This window comes from Doryrhamphus excisus, linkage group LG5 (genome assembly GCF_037039965.1).
Source record: "Doryrhamphus excisus strain RoL-2023G ecotype Guam linkage group LG5, RoL_Dexc_Guam_v1.1, whole genome shotgun sequence".
Classification (NCBI taxonomy): Eukaryota; Metazoa; Chordata; class Actinopteri; order Syngnathiformes; family Syngnathidae; genus Doryrhamphus; species Doryrhamphus excisus.
In genome coordinates this window covers 13,416,354-13,432,966 of record NC_136361.1, presented here as the reverse complement: position 1 = coordinate 13,432,966, position 16,613 = coordinate 13,416,354, and the positions used below count along the sequence as shown (strand labels likewise).

At 45.8% G+C, this 16,613-nt stretch overlaps 1 protein-coding gene across 8 annotated transcripts; it reads left to right on the top strand.

Moving 5' to 3' along the window:
- Window positions 1-983: 983 nt before the first annotated feature.
- On the top strand, window positions 984-15,613 carry cspg5a (chondroitin sulfate proteoglycan 5a). 8 transcript variants are annotated; one of them, XM_078790730.1, is made up of 7 exons: window positions 984-1,364; window positions 5,613-6,525; window positions 8,079-8,267; window positions 9,330-9,483; window positions 10,794-10,850; window positions 12,619-12,708; window positions 14,987-15,136. In XM_078790730.1, exons 1-6 carry the CDS (start codon window positions 1,178-1,180, stop codon window positions 12,703-12,705), a joined length of 1,587 nt encoding a protein of 528 aa, XP_078646856.1. In that variant the 5' UTR covers window positions 984-1,177; the 3' UTR covers window positions 12,706-12,708; window positions 14,987-15,136. The 8 variants fall into 8 exon arrangements, with proteins under 8 accessions (XP_078646856.1, XP_078646857.1, XP_057909792.2 ...); XM_058053809.2 differs by having other exon boundaries at window positions 985-1,364; window positions 9,330-9,405; XM_078790731.1 differs by lacking the exon at window positions 14,987-15,136 and having other exon boundaries at window positions 12,619-13,128.
- Window positions 15,614-16,613: the final 1,000 nt, after the last annotated feature.

The window sequence follows — 16,613 nt, the reverse complement described above, 5'->3', positions numbered from 1 at the left end:
GATGCTTTGTACACAGTACAATATTTAATCACAATATTCAATCTCACTTCAGCTTCAAATATTTGTTGTTTTTCTAGTGACTACAGTTAAAGTCACATTTCATTGTAAAGATTTAGTGGACACAACATGATTCACTTGGCACTTTCAAAGATAATCCCAGCCATCCGGCGGCTAATCCGTCCATCAGATTTCTCCTGAGCGGCAGATTGACCATGAGGACGTTATGGAGATGGGATTTACTGAACATTTTCACCACTGTCATAATAACCAAGTGCTAACACCTAGCCTAATTGACTCAATTTGCTCAACATGTGACCGTGTCACGTGACAATCTCATGTCTCAAATCAAGCAAACATGGCCGCCGGTGTGTCATCTTCAACTTGATTTAAAAAAAACAACTTATTTTACTCAGCGTATGAATCTGGTGTGTGCGACTTTTCCTTCCTTGGACAACATTCAGATAAAAGTGATGAAGATGTTGCAAAGTATGTGAGGTAGGTTTTATTTGAGTTGAATGTTGTGTTTAAATCTTACTTTGTTTTTGTTTTTAGCAGGCGGAGGGAAGGGGCGGGCCCAACCTAAAATTACTTTCGCTCTGTTTAGCAAGCACAACAACAAACGTTTGTTGTGTCACTGACACAAGAACACATTGTTGTGCAGGCCTTTAATGTGTTTTAGTGGTTAGTGTGCAACACACTTGAACGCTGTCAATCATCTCACCTCAAATGCAATTTTGGGGTCTAATTCTGTGACTCTTTATTGTTCAGTGTGACCGCGCCCCCTTTTGACTGGTGACGTCACGTGTTGTTGATGATGATGACAAGTTGGTGAAAGTCTAGATGCTGAGACTGAGGAGGATGAAGGTTTATATGTGTTACAGGAACAAATGTTCACTAGGTTTTGTGAGGTGGGAGGAGGGATGATGATGAAAGGAGGGGGAGGAGGAAGAGGGGACAGGACCCCCCCCCTCGCTCCTCCCCCTCCCTCCCAGAAGAGGAGCATCCAGGTTTTTTTCTCTTTCAGTCTTTCTGTCTCTTTGATTCCAGTCTGAGCCGAGCCAAGCCGGACCGAGCCTAGCTCTGAAAGGTCCTGAACGCATCAGCGCGCGCATTGAGGCGATGGGGCCGTGAGCTGAGCCGAATCGAGACGAAGTGAGCCGAGCAGCCGAGTAAGGCGATGCTGCAGAGTGGACCCGGTGAAGAAGACTCCTATCGTGCACACGCCTCACACGCACTTTTCTCTGCTTTGGACCGCGCGTGCACGCCCAGCATGGAGCCCAACTCGTGCGCGGGAGGCTGCCGACGCACGCGTGACGCGTGCGTTCCTGTGCTGCTGCTGCTGCTGCACCTGATCTCCGTGCACGGTAAGAGACGCACATGCATGCACGCTGCAGGCTCTTGGCTGCCTCTGTTGGCGCGTGCGCGCGACTTGTCACATAAATTGTTATAAAAATCCTATGACAGAAACATGAATATTAATGAGACGTCTTGAAATGAGGTCACGTGACGAGGACCCCCAGCGACAGCACCCGCGTGCACTTCGCGCGCTGCAGATGCTCACTTATTAGTGTACTTGAAATCAGGTCACCACATGGGCGTCGTCGTGCACGCGGGCCAGCAGGCGCAGATTAGCGTGCACGTGAATAATGCACGAGGGGCCGTGCACGGACATTGTGATACACTCACCGCTGGCTCTTTGTCTGATGAGGCGCGTGCATTTTGGCACGTAAGATAAATGCATGCGCGTGCACAAGACAGTGACTTCTTTAGCTTTTTTATTTGAATGAAAATGTCACTATACCTTCATTCATTTACATCATCGTGCAACCAATCAAAGAGGACTAGTGCTTCATTGTTCCCTAATCTTAATTCTTCATCTTGACAAGACATTTTGAACAATTTTGGTTCTAACTTTGTGGGAATGCTTTGGGGAAGACCTTTTTCTGTTCTTAGCACACAAAGCAAACTCCATCCAACTTGGTGTGGAAGAAATGGGCCAGATGGACAAAAATTTCCACAGACACACTCCAACATCTTGACTTTTAACTTCATGGAGGTGTCCCAATACATTTGTCCAGGTACTGTCCATGGCTAGGGGAGTTACACGAAAGTACCTCTAAGCGAGATACTCAGTACGAGCAGTAGCCTCAAGTTAATGGTACTATTTAAAAACTAAAGTGTGTGTGTGTGTGTTAAAGATGGCTGACTACATGTTAGGCATTGGTAAAACCCTCGTCTTTATCTTCTTCATCCTCACCGTCTGGTCTCTGCGGTCGCCTGTCAGTCATCTTTGCTGCCTGTTAGCGGTTACTATTGCCTCCCCTCCCCCCGTGTGTTAAATACAGATGACATGGACCCCCCAACACACACACACCGTGCGTGTACGTGTGATTGGCGGCGTATCTTGCATGCCTCTGGATGACTCCGCCCCATCTGGCCTGCTGGCACATGTATGCTGTCATGTGATTCGCCAACACACAAAAACATAGTGTCGTCTTCTTCGCCTCCCACTCACATCACAACATATCCTTCTGATGTGATTGTACGTTGTTCTCACCTTCACCGTGCACACCAGTGTGTGCGCGTGCACTCCATCTTCACTGTCGAAACGAACTCAGTGAACTCAGACGACGCGTACCTGCATCCAGCTCAGGAAGTGGGCCGTTGCCGTGGAAACTGCATCTCTCTTTGTGTGTGTGTGGATGCTAGTGAGGCAGAGGATGTTTCCATGGCAACACATCCTCCCTCCTCTCAACGACCACCTGTTGAGTCAAAGATGAGACGACCAGGATGGTGAAGATGAGAATGTTGTGTATTGGTCCATCAGAGGGCGCCACACAGTTTGCAGGATTAAACCAAAAGTACAGCATTGAGGACAAACAGGTTGTTCACATCCTGTCAGTGTGTGTGTGTGTGTGGGGGGCGAGGGGATTTAGGATTAACCCTTGAACGACCTCACCCTGAAAGAAGAAAAACAAACCACCAATGAACCCAAGGGCGCCAAAGCGCTGCGATGATACTAGGAAGCCACAGCATGCGTTGTCATGGTAACAGATGCTGCTGTTCCAACTTCAATCGAGGATAGCTCCATCATCATTTCTGTCCTTTTGTCACTTCAGTTTTGGTTCTGTTAAGGACGTTCTTGTTTCTAGAACATCTAAGACATGTTTGGACCGTCAGATCCCAGCCAGGGAAAGATGTCGCCCCTCATGTCCAAGCAGCTGGCAATGGACCTGACAGGACTGTAGGATCGTTTTCCTACGTAGCCAAGAACGTGACTATGGAGGGTACATATCATAAATCAGTCACCAATTGAAAAGTCAGGATTCTTTTATTTAGTGTCCATCATTGCTCCACTTTGTAGTGCCTGCTACCTACAGGCCTGGAGTGGAACATTATTGTTGTTGTTCCACTCCAAAAATGACCCCGTACTCTTACTCTGTTTCATTTTGGGCATATTGACAAACAACAATTTACATCTATGGGCAATTTAGAGTGTCCTTTTATTCTATCATGCATATTCTTGGGATGTGGGAAGAAGCTGAAGTACCCGGAGAGAACCCATGCCCCCTGTTACCCATGTTTGGTGACGCACCAGCAAATACAAATAGACGGTGTGGACATTGAAAGGTTGAACAAAAATAAATTTCTGGGGATCCCAATAGATGAAAATATGAGCTGGAAACCTCATATTACAAATATACAACATAAGGTGGCCAGAAATATTTCAGTAATGAATTTTTTCTCAATCAGAAATCACTCCACACTCTTTATTGCTCTCTGGTTCTACCATATCTTACTTATTGTGTGGAAATATGGGGTAATAACTATAAAAGCAATCTTCACTCGCTAAATGTACTGCAAAAAAGGTCAGTAAGAATAATTCATAATGCCGCCTACAGAGAACATACTAACTCCTTATTTCTAAAATCACAAATACTTAAACTTGCTGATATAGTTCATCTTCAAACTGCTAAAATAATGCATAAGGCTAAAAATAACCAATTAGCTAAAAATGTCATCCAATACTTCTCTACAAGAGAGGAGAAATATGATCTCAGGGAAGAACTACATTTGAAACACTTCTATGCTAGGACTACGTTAAAAAGCCATAGCATTTCAGTATGTGGAATCAAACTATGGAATGGATTGAGTAAGACCCTCAAACAATGCACAACGATGAGCCAATTCAAGAAACAATACAAGCAGTTGATGTTTGCTAAATACAAGGATGAAGAGTCTTGAACCAGTCATGATGTGCTATACATATCACTATATTGACACTTACTATGGTACCCATTATGTCATTGGATGCTCATATCACCTTGTACTTCGGTACGGGACAAAAAATTACAAAATTAAAAAAATTCAAAAACAAAACAAAACCTTAAACTGTATTACGGAAAGCAGGAAGTGAACAAATGTAACGGTTACTGATTGTAAAAGTACCAGATGGAGGGGTAGGATTTAATAAGATTTGCTTCTTCCTACTCCTTTTGGACATGTGGAACTGTGAACTGATTATGTGATGCATTCAATTGTAATCTAATGCATGTTCAAATGAAATAAAACCATTACCATTACTATTACCATTACCATGCACGTGGAGAACAGAGAAACAAAACTCACAATCGACTTTCTGTGGTCCAACATGCTAACCAGTAAACCACCGTCCAGCCCAGAATATTGGTGTGCAGTCACGGACACGGAAGGGGAAGGACTAGCAAAGAAAAAGTGATGTAATTTCTGCCTAATTTGAAACAAGGTGTACATGCAAGTTAAAAAAGGTTACAAATCAATTTTTAATGACAGTACAATGGAGAAGTGGAGGGGGTAAAGATAGCAGATATTTCATGGTGGGATCCAAATGATAAAGCTCTGTCGAGTGATTTCAAGTATTAAAAAGTAGAGAATATGAGAATGAATTCTATTTCCATTAAATATACAAAGGCGGTAACTACACTCAGGAACTAAGTACACAATGTACACAGTATACTTATGGAAGTGTTCTGATGCAAGTATTCTATTTGACACACAGCATGACTGGAGGGGTGTGGTATGAACCAAGGGCTTTTACATTTTGGTGCAGGTCCAGATAAAGGTGTGGATGAGGAATCATAATGTGACATACACCCTCTAAATAGTAACGGTTTTACTTCTTTTTAGTTTCTACAACTATCACTATTGTTTGGCCTTGGGGGAGGTCTGCACTGTGGTTTGTGAATGTGAGCATCTGAGAGCATCTTTGGCTGTGCCTCTGCTGGTTCTTCTGCTGGTATTTGTGAAAGTCAACAAAGTGCTTGTGTCTAAATGCATCATGGGAAAATAGGAAATGTATTTTGTGCACTTAATGACCTGATACTTTGAGACAGCGTTGTAGGCGGGGCTTTGAGAGACTACGCACACGTGTGGTGTCCTTGCTAATCTTTAATCTAAGCTGTTGATCATTGAAGAGCATCAGTCAACGATGTTTTAATCCTTTAAAGCAGTTGTGCATCCCATAATACCACAGCATGTCACACCGCAGTTATCTATCAGCGGAGGAAGGAATCAAACATGTGATCTTAGATGACGCGTATGCGAGCTCACTTCCTGTTTGTACATGTTTGCAGGAGGTGTCATGGCGACCAACTCCACCCAGCTAGACGCCACCGCCAACGGGACCGCCCCACTTAGCGAGCAGGAGGGGCTCGCTGATGTGGTCACTGTGGCAACCGGACCAAGTGGCTCAGTCAGGCCTGACGTCATCAACACTGTGACCCCAAGGGCGGGCCGTGTGCCCCGTGCTGGAAGGGAGGAGGAGGTGGGCAGCGGCTTGTTTGGTGAACCTGTAGTTCCGGGCGTGGAGGAAGTGGGTGTGGCCTCCCCATCTCAAATCAGCCCGGATTCAGCCGAGACGGAGCTACTGTTGCCTAGCAATCCTGGCAAACATGACGTGAGAGAAGAAGAGGGGCTTGTGGTGCACAACGACCCACCATGGATTCACGACAAGGACATTGCTGTATTTGACCTTGACCCATCCTTCACCAGCACCCACGCCGCCCTGCCCCCACCCGTCACCCACCCTGCCAACCCCGACGTTCTCCATGTGGACTTCTTTGACCCGTCCTCCCGTGGGCGTAACCTGGATTTGGCTCGGCCTTCCACCTCATCCCCGGCACATGAGCTTCAGGGCGGTGACCCAACTTCCTGGGCCATGCCTGACAACTACGACTACCTCACGCCGTACGAGGATGGCGTGTCGCCCACAGCTGACGAGTACGCCGACACCACCACCGACGCCTATGAGAGCGACGGGTCTCCAGCTCGTTCCAGGCCGCGGGGTCCTGGCGTCCTTGTGCCAAACTTCCCCGCCGGGGTGCCTCCAGCCGCTGCCCCGGTGGACGGCTCTGATGGGATGGGCGGGTGTCGCGTGGGCTACCAGATGGTCAACGCCTCCTGCCGCTCGCCCTGTGAATTTGTGCCCAACTACTGCTACAATGGAGGACAGTGTTACCTGCTGGAGGGCGCTGGAACCTTCTGCAGGTAATGTGTGACCTTGGTCTAAAGTGTGTGTGTGTGTGTGTGATGGACATTAAGAGATGAGACATCCGGAGTGAAAGACACTTTAGAAAGAGAAAGCGTCAACAGATGAGAAATACTGAGAGGTGGAGTACAAAATCAGTGAGTCATAACCTTATAACGTTGCCAGTGTGTGTGTGTGTGTGTGTGTGTGTGTGTGCTGCAGCTTGATATAATTACGTTTGCATGCAGTGTGTTAAATTTCATGGAATCACACTCACAATAATAAAACCATCTGTGCACACACACGCACACACACACACACATAGTATGAGAAGAGATGGCGTGTTAGGGTTCATTTCCAGTCAATGAGGTCATGAGGTCAAACACACACACAAACACATGAGAGTTACGGCTGCCAGCAAGTTTGGGACAAAAGACTCACACACTTTGTTTTTGCCAAACTTTTTTGACATTCAAGTGATCTCACATGCACGCTCCCACACAATGTGCACAAGGTTGTATTGAAGTTGAATGTGTTATTTTGTGTTTTGCACACATGAAGTCAGGTGGTGAGTTCAATTTAAAGTTGATGATGATGATGATGATGAGATGATGAGACAGCGCCAAGGGTTGGCTCATGTAGACGTCGTCACTAGGTGGGGTACACAACGAAGGGGTCACTTGAGGACAGACTGCGGGGGCAGCAAAGAGCAAACCAACGCTAGTTTTTCTGCATGTGATGGAATGAGAGTCAGACGGAGTTGCCATGACGACCAGCACACCCCCCCCCTCCTTCTCTCCTGAGTCTCTTATTTGCATCCCCTCCCCCCATCTGTCTTACATAAACCTCTTCTTTGTGTGCCTTCAAGTCCACTCCAGCATGTCACACAAATCACCACATGCGGCATCATGTCATGGCAACACACATCACTTGTCATCATGGCAACGTCTTCTGACCAATACATTAAAGAAACTAAACTGTACACACTTATGCACTAACACTTAGTATTTGGAGTGCATAAGTGTCTTCACAGGGAGAAGGATGGCAAAATGCTGTGCACTAAAAACGCTCAAAATGGTGATTTTACAGCGATGGACACTTACAACCAATGGTTGCCATCCTGATGGTGTTGCGGAAAGGGGGGGGCTAACTGTAGTGGTTGCATTTCACCATTAAAAGACAGAAGAAGTATTGTAATCGTCACCTCTGGTAATTGTACAACAAAAGTAGTGGATTTGGGACACTGTTAAATTCACACTCAGGAGCCAAGCACACAGTGTACAAAGTACTTTTTGATACTTTTTGAAGTGTACTGACCGAAGTATTCACAGCCACTGGCTTCTTCTGTTCAGTACTTTGCACTGCAAGTTGCTCCTCAGCCGCCATTATTTTGGACGATAGCTACATCCTGAACTGGCAGTGCACTGCATTTTGTGACATTTGTCAGTGTGAACACACTTATGCACTCAAAAGACTGAGTGTAAGTACGCAAGTGCACCAATTGAGACACATGATGTGCGTCAATGGGAATTTTGTACATTCTGGTGACTGATGTCTGGCCCCGCCCACTCAGGTGTAACGTGCAAGACTACATTTGGCACAAGGGTGCTCGCTGCGAGGCGGTGGTGACGGAGTTCCAGGTGATGTGCTTGGCGGTGGGTGCGTCGGCCGTGGTGGTGTTGCTGCTCTTCATGATGGTGGTCTGCTTCGCCAAGAAGCTGCATGTGCTCAAGACAGAGAACAAGAAGCTGCGCAGACGCAGGTGAGACATCAAGAATATGTCCAACAGTCATTTAAAAAGTCATGAAAGCAAGCTGATATGGTGGCCATTTTTACCCACACCTGGAACATCCCGCCTGGTAAAATGGCGTCAAGAGGAAGAGGGGGTTGGGGAGCGCTGCCAACATGGATGGAGGTGGACTGAATGTAAAGTGTTGCAGGCTGACAGTGAGACTGTGTGTGGGAGTGTGTGTGGTGTGGGGGGGGGGGGGGTGAGGTGCTTGGCCACTGCCTCCTCAGTGTTTTAGCAGCCATCTCCATGGTAACCGAAGAGCAGCAGCTCACTGGAATCGAACATGCAAATGTGAAGCGGAGCGTTTGACTCGTCAATGCAAGCTCCCATGCTATGGGCCTATTTTTAGCTGGGGGGGGAGTTGGCATGATGATGAAAACCAAGATGGCGACAAGACGCTGGCGAGAAGGCATTTTGACAAAGAGAAAAGGATGATGTCATTGCTTCTCTGCATCCAGCTGAAAGTAGGCCAGTCTGAGTGGGGGGGCGTGTGGATGAGGGGGAGGTGGGGCTGACCTACATGCAGCTGTGAAACTTGAGGGTGGGAGTAGGGGAGGCAGAGGGGGGCAGAATGAAGAGAAAGAGGAACAACCTCATGAAGTACAAAAAGATGAGGAGGAAAGATGCGGGGAGAGGGGGGGGCAGGCAATGCTCATGAATACATGAGCGACCCCCCCCCCCAAACTGGTAGCGTCGTCATGCTAATGCAGGAGCAGACGTCGCTGATGGACCCCACATTACAAGACCACCGTCACATGACCTCTTCTCTTCTTTTGCAAGACCACTAAGTGACTGGACACAAGGAAGTAAACAGAAAGTGACAAGGAAGTAAACAGGAAGTAAGCAGTAAGTAAACAGGAAGTAGGCAGCAAGTAATCAGGAAGCAGTGTAAATATGTTTGCATCACAGATTAAATGTTTTGCTTCTTCTGTCAATCTAAAGCTGCTTTCTTGCTTTTTTTTGCCCCGCCCCCTTTGACTTCCTTCTCTTCATCCTTTCCCTCTCTGCCCCCCCACCCTTCATGCCCAGCAGTAAGTACCGGCCCACGTCGGAGCAGCACAATGATAATTTCTCGCTGTCCACCATCGCTGAGGGCTCCCACCCAAATGTAAGGAAACTGTGCGACACCCCTCCTAACGCCCCCCATGCCCGTGCATTGGCTTACTATGATAACATTATCTGTCAGGTAACGTCTTCTCGCCTCTCTCTCACCCTTTTTCTGCATCTGTACCCCCCCGACCTAAAGTAACTCCCCCTTACTTCCCCCTAATGCATGGGCATGAGTATCTGAGTATCGATACTCTGAGGCGAGCGTGAGAGGGGGGAGGAGGTGAGGGGGGTGTTTGAAGAGCGATGGAGGATGGTGGTCGTATCAGACAGAAAGTCTTCTATGTAGATATAGATCTATGCAAAAGACTTTCATGTCTCTTGTGGACTAAATCATCCTATCACAGTGAGGCTTTTGCAGCCTGTTGCCATGACGATCCCCTCTCCCCCGCGTGGCTTTAACTGCCACCATCCTTCACTCCTTGCCGCCGCCATCTTTCTCTGACCTCGCCTCTTGCATCGGTAAGTCCTGGCATGACGCGCGCCCCCCCCCCCCCAACCCGGTGGCCATGCCAGTCGCTGCAGCTCTGCTTTGCTGTCTTCTAACAAACTGTCTTGTTTATCCTGAAAGTGGGCGGGACAGGGGGTGGGGTCATACACTCTGGGTGGGAGGTCACACTGAAGGTTATATGGGGGATATCAGGATAAACATCTGAGATGCAAGACCTGGACTAACTGTAGCATGGATAGTTTGTAGCCTAGCTAGTTAGCCTAGCATGGCGGGATGGTGTAGAAATAACATGCCATGCTGACGTGTTCTACATGAGCGTGTTATTTTTTTTACGCCATTCAGCAGCATGGTTGCACTTTGCGCTACAGCCGAGGTTGAATGTGTTTTGTTTCTGCATTCTGGTAGGAGTGGTACCTCCCTCTAACTGAAGAAAGAACATTTTCACAACTATCTCACACAAAAAGACCAAAAAGAAACATCTTCATCACGTCTCCCCCAAAACATCTCAACAAGGTCACAGCCAACAGTCCCTAACAAAGAAACGTCCTACTGCACACTACAACACTAAAAAGACAATTTATTGTATTTTATTTCTAACCTTTTGTTGGCTTCTCGGTACTACTCAATAGGAGAATAGGAGGCGTGCTGTGAGAAAGAAGCTAACAACGCTAACTACCCTAGCAATTAATTCTAATTAACTAACTAATTCTGTTATAATTATTATAATGTGATTATTTTAGCCATGGCTGAACACATCAGTCAATTTAAAAAAATGTAAAACCCAATGAGAAGAAGTGTAGCGTTCTCGTTACTTCCTGTCTGCCTCGTCTTTCTCGCTGTAAGCTCCGCCTCTCTGTCTCTCTCCGCCCTCCCTCTGTCGCTATGACGATGCTTGTCTGCTTTGAGGAGTATAACCTTTGACCACCCCCTCCCCTCAGAAAACCATGAGCAGATACACGTGGGAGTGTAAGACCAAAGAGGAGTCCGACTGTGAGGTAAGACCAGACCCCCCTGCCCCCCCTCGTCAGATAGCCCCGCCCCTTCACCTTCCCAAACAGCTGTGTCATTGTTAGTGTGGCGCTGTCAATCAATCATCCGCTGCCTCAGCTGTCAGTTAAACCAAAACAACAACAACACAATAAAGACCCCGCCCACAAAAAGCTCATCACAACCAAACATGGCCGCTCCCTGTCACTCACAATGTGGCTGCGCCCCCTGGGGCAGCATGACAACACGGTTTAGATGTTCTGGCCAATTAAATAACTAAATGACATTCATGCCCCGCCCACTCCTCCAATATTATCAATATAAAATTAATCCACTCTGCTTCCTGTGTGTCAGTGGGATTGAGAGAGGCCTCCTTCCACTGCATGATTATATGCTCTGCTGGGGTCAGCAGGACTCTGTTCCCACTGGAAAAAGTGTGGACACGGCAATGCTTTCCCACTCTTTGTTCTCCATGGCCTCACTGAACTCCTCCCATACCTGAGTTTTTGCTGTGACAAGAACCAAATACGTACGCCACACACTACGTGCCACTTGGTCTGTTGGTACCTGTCAGCTCTTCGAGGAGCCTCACATCCATGCTTAGTAAGACACCTTTTACAGCTGGTTGGCCCCCCTAACCTCTGGTGTCTACCACCGAGTTTGAGGGTAGCCGCCACGACTGGTACGGACCTCCTCGCAACCACAGCTCTGATTAGCTGCCTAAGCAATGAAGGCATGGAATGCAGAAGCAGGTGAAGGTTTGTTGGAGGTGAACACGAGACTCATCTTCACTATGCGTTCCATATGCAGGAGAGAAGGGTATGACCTGGTGTGGGTATGACTTGGTCAAGAACACAGGACCAACTCTACACCCTTGCAAGGGTACAGAATCATACATGGGAGTTGTTCCGCATTGCTTTGGTCCACAATTTGGTCCACATTTATTTTGTGGCCATGGAAAAGTTTGAAAATTGAAGCTACATAAGCAGCCAAAAAGAGTTTCTTCCACAGGGTGGCTGATCTCACCCTAAGAGGGTGTGGAGCTCGGTCATCCAAGAAGAGCTAAGAGGAGAGCTGCTGCTCCTTCACCTGGAGAGGAGCCAGTTGGGATGGCTGGGGCGTCTAGCTCTGATGCCTCCATGGTGAGGTGTTCCAGGCGTGCCCAGCTGGAAGGAGGTCCCGAGGTAGACCTAGGATACGCTGGAGGGATTATGTCTTGGAGCTGGTCTGGGAACATCTCTGTTCCCCCAGTGGAATTGGAAGATGTGGCCGAAGACCGGGAAGTTTGGGTTTCTTTACTCACTTCCCTACTCCTGTGACCCAGACCCGGATAAGCGGGTGAATAAAATAAAATAAAATAAAATAAAATAAAATAAAATAAAATAAAATAAAATAAAATAAAATAAAATAAAATAAAATAAAATAAAATAAAATAAAATAAAATGAAAAAATAAAATATGGAATGGTGGTGGGAGGAGGGAATCTTTGAATTAGTTTGCAAATACACTTTCATCAAAGAGCTAGCATAGTCTGAACGATCACGGTACAGTATTTAGTAACTGTACAATAATAGTAGCATCAGCATTAGCATTAGCCGGTTGAGCTGGGGGGGAGGAGTCAGGTCTTCATCATCATCACCATCAGAACTTTGTTTTTATCTCTGTTCCCAAAACGCTGAAAACTCCTCGTGACTGTGCCTCCTTACCCCTCGCCCCCCACCACCACCTCCACCCATGCACCACAAGCAAAAGCCAACAAAACAAAAACGTTTTCCAGTTTCACGCTGACGGGAGGACAGAGGGCCCATACCCCGTAACCATGGAAGTCACGTACCCGCACGTCCTGCCGGAAGTTACTATCTAGCTGGTAAATAACCTTCTTTGACCTTCAACATTTAACACTGGATGAGGGGGTGCTGTGTGTGTGTGTGTGTGTGTGTGTGTGTGTGTGAGCGAGAGAGCGAGAAGGCTGCAGGACCTTAAAGTGCAAAGAGGATGTCCTCGTGTGGACATGGTACCCACTGACCACCTACCAGCAATATCAGTGGTCAAATAGGTGTTTATGTCTGCATGAGTCACTATTATGAAATGAAGTTGGGGGGGGTGCTTTAATGTGGGGTGCTTGCATGTGGATGTGCATGTTCCTCCTGGTTTGTCTGGGGGTGAATGGGGGGGGGGGGGCGGGGGCTGGTGCTATTCATGCAGTTCACCTCTTCCACCAGCAGGAGGACAGCAGATGGAAGACACTGTACACCGACACCCAACCCGACCCCCCCCCCGCCCCTGACTATCAAGCATGACAAAATGGAAGTTTAGCAACAGAGACTTGACTTGGACTTGAGAAGTGACTTGGATGCTGTGATGAGCTTTGCGTGCTGCATTCATGACTTCTGGGAAAAAATATTTGTGGACATGACTGAACGGAGATGTTTGACTTCCCAGTTTTCTGATGTGTTTGTTAGCAGCTGTGTGAGTTTCATCCTGCAGCAAGAGGTGAACGGCCTGGCGTAGCATACTGTACACGCTGCACTTTCTTTGTTTGTTTGTTTCTTTTGGCTTTTTGCACACTGAAGATGTGAAATATGGCAAACAATCAGTAAATGAGAGGAAACAGCAGCAGCTCTTAAGAAGATGCAAGACTTGATTAAAGACATTACATCACTCAGCAGACATACAAGACAACATTGGTTGAGTGCCCAAACCTTAGATTTTTCCATCACATACATCAAAATTAATGGAGGGGGGGGGGGGGCGCTTTGGTACATTTTGTATATTAAAGATGCTGATCCATGCTAAGCTATCCAAACAAAACATCCACAGCTTAGCTTTGGGTTACTAGTGACAAAGTGAATTAGTGTAATACTATGTAATAATCCATCCATTTTCTATGCCACGTATGCTGGAGTCTATCCCAGCTGACTGTGGGCGAGAGGTGGGGTACACCCTGGACTGGTCGCCAGCCAATCACAGGGCACATATAGACAAACAACCATTCACACTCACATTCATACCTATGGACAATTTGGAGTCACCAATTAACCTAGCATTGATGTTTTGGGAATGTGGGGAAAACGGAGTACCTGGAGAAAACCTACGCATGCATGGGGACATGTGTAATAATATAGCTCATTTATAATCTATTATTTTTATTTTTACAATATGCTGATGGATAATACAGAAATAAACAGCTATATGGCCAAAATGGCCCTTGGACTGCACTTTGGACACCAATGGGTTCAAAAGTCAATAAAACATGGCCTTTGTTTTTATTTTTTTAGATTTTTCTGCACAGTATCTTCACCGGTGGTCTTTGCTGTTTATAGTACTGTAGAATGACTGAACATAATTAATTGGTTAATTAATTTTATAGTAAGCGAGTAATGCTCGTTCTAACCTTTGATTCAACTTGATTCAACTTTTTCATGTGCACTGATAAATACTGTAAATAAGTATTCGTACTACTCTTCGTACTATCTTTTATTAAAGCCATGTTGGGATCCTTCCGTTTGAATGGCTTGAACTTGAGCTTCACTTTTGTCCACTTGCACTCCCTATGATTTAAGGTGGTGAGGTGCATTCATAATTGGGAGTGTTAGGCGCTATGTTTTTCATTTTTATTCAAGTACTTCCTATGAGAATAGGTGTACTCTTCGGGGTCAGTAGTCAGTAGTTTGCAGCAGCACAATGCTACACAATTTACTTTTTATAATGTGTACAACTACTACATCATATTTATTATTTATTAGCATGTGTACAACTACTATACCAAATATTTATTCTTTAGTATTTATTGAAAGGTATACCACAACTACACCCAGTATTTATTCTGTAGCATTTATTAGCATACTACTCAAAGTATTTATTATGTATTTAGTAGCATGTATACAACTATGACACACAGTATTTCATATTTATAAGCATACACTACTACACCAAGTATTTATGATATTACTACTTAATGTGTGCAGTTGGGAACATCTAAGAACATTACGTTGTAGTTAGTGTCCCCAGATAAAAGTCAACATTGGCTGATACTTGTATATGTACAGTACATACAGTACATCTATACTGTCTATGTACTTGTACATATGTGTATACATGTTGTCTGCATGCTAACTCCTTCTACTTCCTCCTCCCGGCTCTAGGATGATCCCACTTCCCAGAACAAGCTGGAGGATGCGGTGAAGGCCCCGCCCCAGGAGGACGAGTCCCTGAACATCCACAACGCTCTGACCCCCAAACACGACAACCACAAGCTGCTGGGGGAGGACAACTCGTCAGAGGTAAACTCTCTGCAGAACAACATGATGTGAAACATTTTCACCACTCCTACGCCACACGGGTCCACCTTGCGGCCCATCCTGGGGCCCGCCCGCCAACACTGCCATCCGGCCACGGCTGCCCATATCCCTTAAACATCGCCCCCCTCTTCATCCCTTCAGCACCCTGTTTCGCAGCCCCGCCCCTTGTTGCTGTCACATGACTGCCCTATCTCTCTCTCTCACCACACATACGTACACACACAAACACACACACACACACTCCCTGCCTGCATTGTTGTATTTTGTAAAAAGATGAAAGAATTTCAAGGTGTAAAGAAAAAGCTAGTGAGAGCTTTGATGTTTGTTATTAATCCAGTGATGTTTTAAATATTGCAAACAAACACGATGTGTCTTTTTTTCATTTCTAATCCTTTCATGTACTTCTTTTTATTTTATACTCTTTCAACCAACAACAAACCACACTTGTTGAAATAAACCTTTTTAACATCACCTCTCTATGACCTCTCTATGACCTTCTCCTCCATGCCACACACACACACACACACTAATGCTGTGTCTCAAATGGAATACTATTGTCAGTATAGTAAGTATACTGTGTACACAGTACACTTAGTTTATGAGTGTGTGAATTGACAGTGTCATTCTGTCCCACAACCATTCCGGTCGTTGTACACCGGAAATAGCAATCGCTACATTTACTTACTTCTCTCCTTTTTAATGGTGAATTGCAACGACTTGATGGAGCATTATCACCAATATTTGAGCCTTTTCAGAACAAAATCCGGGTATACTGATCGTACACTCTATTTCTGCTGTACTTCTAAGTGTAAACACTCAAAAGACAAAGTACACCAACTGAGACACAGGCATGAGAGTAGCTGGCATTCAAAGGAGGTGACAGGGCTCAGTAGAGCCCTCTAGTGCCCAAGAGCACAAATGCACTCAGCTCGTTTATTTATTGGTGGCGTCTATGAAATGTGATGATGGTCTGTCATGGTGGATTTCACTACAACTGAAATGTTAAAAATGTCTGATTGATTGCATAATTAAATGATTGATTACAAACTCTTCACCTGTCTCAGGATGTTTACATGACCATCGCTGCTGAAGTAAAATAGTTTCCATTTTGTGTTGTATCCCAATTGGTACTCTTGCGTACTTAGTCTGTTTAGCGGAAGTGTATTCACACTGAGAAGTACAGCAAAATGCAGTGTACTGTCAGTGACGCCCCGAATTCACACGTCGCGTCCGTGTAGCGTTTCATGTGTAGATTTAAAAAGCTCATTTCACAATAGAGGCGTTAGGGCAGCGTCTTGTATCCACGGTTAGCAAAACAAAATGACACGTGATTTTAACTTACTTATGTTGTTTTTGTGGGCCACATTCCAAAAACATGCTAGGTTAATTGGTGACTCCAAATTGTCCATAGGTATGAATGTGAGTGTGAATGGTTGTTTGTCTATATGTGCCCTGTGATTGGCTGGCGACC

Excerpts from the sequence above, each read along its gene's own strand:
- cspg5a (XM_058053813.2), top strand. The coding sequence starts at position 1,178 with ATGCTGCAGAGTGGACCCGGTGAAGAAGACTCCTATCGTGCACACGCC. Across the intron at positions 9,484-10,793 it reads ATGATAACATTATCTGTCAG|AAAACCATGAGCAGATACAC; the intron begins GTAACGTCTTCT and ends CCCTCCCCTCAG. Across the intron at positions 10,851-14,986 it reads AAGAGGAGTCCGACTGTGAG|GATGATCCCACTTCCCAGAA; the intron begins GTAAGACCAGAC and ends TCCCGGCTCTAG.